This window comes from Sprattus sprattus, assembly GCF_963457725.1.
Source record: "Sprattus sprattus genome assembly, chromosome: 1".
NCBI lineage: Eukaryota > Metazoa > Chordata > Actinopteri > Clupeiformes > Clupeidae > Sprattus > Sprattus sprattus.
This window is the reverse complement of record NC_137920.1, coordinates 71214255-71216499: the sequence shown is the minus strand read 5'-3', so window position 1 is coordinate 71216499 and position 2245 is coordinate 71214255. Positions and strand designations below refer to the sequence as shown.

Sequence of the window (2245 nt, the reverse complement as noted above, 5' to 3'; positions counted from 1 at the left end):
TTCCTCTTCCTCTGTATGTGCTGCTGATTGTTTGTTTCTTGTTTTCTTTGTTTGTTTTCTTTCTCTTAAAAAAGTACTGTTCCTCGGCGGGGCGGTGTGAGTTCAGCAGGTGTGTGTGTCGCTCTGACAAAAATGTGGAACATGTACAAAATGTGATGAGTGTGTAAGAGACGAAGCAGGCGTCTTCCAGAGCCAACTCTGAGCTGAGCTGAGCTGAGCTGAGTTGAGCGGTCCATCATGGGAGATGAACGAGCTGTTTGCTGTTGGCCGTGACTGTGGAGTGTGGTGAGTGTGGTGTGTGTGGTGGGTGTGGTGTGAGTGTGGGGTGTGTGGTGAGTGTGGTGTGTGTGGTGTGTGTGTGGTGTGTGTGTGGTGAGTGTGGTGTGTGTGGTGTGTGTGGTGTGTGTGGTGGGTGTGGCGTGTGTGTGGGGAGTGTGGTGTGTGTGTGGTGGGTGTGGTGTGTGTGTGGTTGGTGATATAAATGTCATCAGTGGTGAGGGCTTGGACTTGCCGGCCGGCACTGGAGAATAAGGTGTGAGAGGTGAAGGTGGTGTCCTGGTTATCACCCCAGTCTTCATGATGACGGCTTAGAAACTTTCCCCTCTGCTAAATGTCTCCACATAATCTCAGTTGGATCTTGTAGAGTTCTTCTTTGAGGTGAGTATGTGCGTTTGTCTGTGTGTTAGGTGTGTGTGTGTGTCTTTGTGTATGCGTGTGTCTTTGTGTTTGTGTGTCATTATGAGTGTGTGTGTGTGTGTGTGTGTGTGTGTGTGTGTGTGTGTGTGTGTGTGTGTGTGTGTGTGTGTGTGTGTGTGTGGAATACAGTGAGTCTGGGGTACAACTGTAAGGATCCGAGAGCAGAGTCCTAGATGCAGGCTTGGTTGCTCATCTGGCATGTGGAGTCCGTTCCTGCTTGCGAGAGGAAGAGGATGCCGTTGGAGCACACACACACCTCGTACACAGTCTGTCGGCTGGGCGAGGACGAGGCCACCCCCCTCAGGCAGCCGAAGGAGCTTGATCTTCTTGGCTTCCAGGACGATCTACGGAGAGAGGGAGCAGAGAAGGCCATCTTATCACCAGAACAACACAACAAAAGAGGGAAGAACAGGATTGTCTGCAGAGGAGGAGGAGGAGGGAAGAGGAGGAGGAGGAGGAGGAGAGGGAGCAGAGAAGGCCATCTTATCACCAGAACAACACAACAAAAGAGAGAAGAACAGGAGTATCTGCTGAGGAGGAGGAGGAGGAGGAGGAGGAGGAGGAGGAGGAGGGGGAGGCCTATGAGAATCACAAACAGCTGAATGATTAAGAGTGTGTACAAAAGTGCCATGCTGTTATATTGAAACTGGCGTCCAGGATTGATTTGTAGAGAGGCAGCAGAGAGGGAGACATACACACACACACACACACACACACACACACACACACACACACACACGAACACACACACACGATCTCTCTCTCTCTTACACACACACACACACACACACGCACACACACACACACACACACACACACAAACACACACACAAACACACTCATCATGAGAAAGACTAAAAGTAGCAGAATGGGCACACACACACAGAGTTTTCTTCTGCACACAGATTGCTGCATAAGTACTGGATCAGATTGAGCAGCCTCATAATGAAGACAGCAGAAGTGTGTGTGTGTGTGTGTGTGTGTGTGCGCGTGTGTGTGTGTGTGTGTGTGTGTGCGCGTGTGTGTGTGTGTGTGTGTGTGTGTGTGTGTACGCCTGCAGACATGAGTATGAGCTTCGTGGAGAATTCTGGATTAAAGCTACCGCTATGCGAGAGAAAACAGAAGTTAAATCTCCAAACTTCTCAAACCATCTGAAAAACACACCAGGCATCTACCAGCTGAGAGCCTGTCAGTCCATCACTTCAGAAAAGGAATAAAAACCCAGAGCCGGTCCTCACAGAACCCGATCCACCCTTTTCATCTGTCTTTCCCTCCCTAGAGTATGTATGCTCTCTCGCTCATTCTGTCTCCCTCGCTCAACACGTCTCTCTCCACATCTCTTATGCTCACAGTCTTTCTGCCGTTCTCTTGATAGCTTGTCATACTTCGAGAAGGGAGGGGAGAGAGGGAAAGGAAAGTGGAGGAGGAAGTAGAGAGGGGAGGGGAGTAAAGAGGAGGAAATGAAAGAGGAGGAGTGAAGAATAGAGGAGAAAGGAGTCGTGAAGGAGAGAGGAGAGGAGTAAAGAGGAGAGAAGAGGGGAGTAAAGAC

The 2245-nt window shown here is 50.0% G+C and overlaps 1 protein-coding gene across 1 annotated transcript in view; it reads right to left on the bottom strand.

The window, feature by feature from the left end:
- Nucleotides 1–742: 742 nt before the first annotated feature.
- sgcd (sarcoglycan, delta (dystrophin-associated glycoprotein)) overlaps nucleotides 743–2245 on the bottom strand; it is a 99110-nt gene continuing 97607 nt past the window's right edge. The window contains 2 exon segments of the mRNA XM_080849563.1: nucleotides 743–994; nucleotides 996–1040. Coding sequence (XP_080705689.1) covers nucleotides 866–994; nucleotides 996–1040 — 174 coding nt within the window. The 3' untranslated portion in view covers nucleotides 743–865.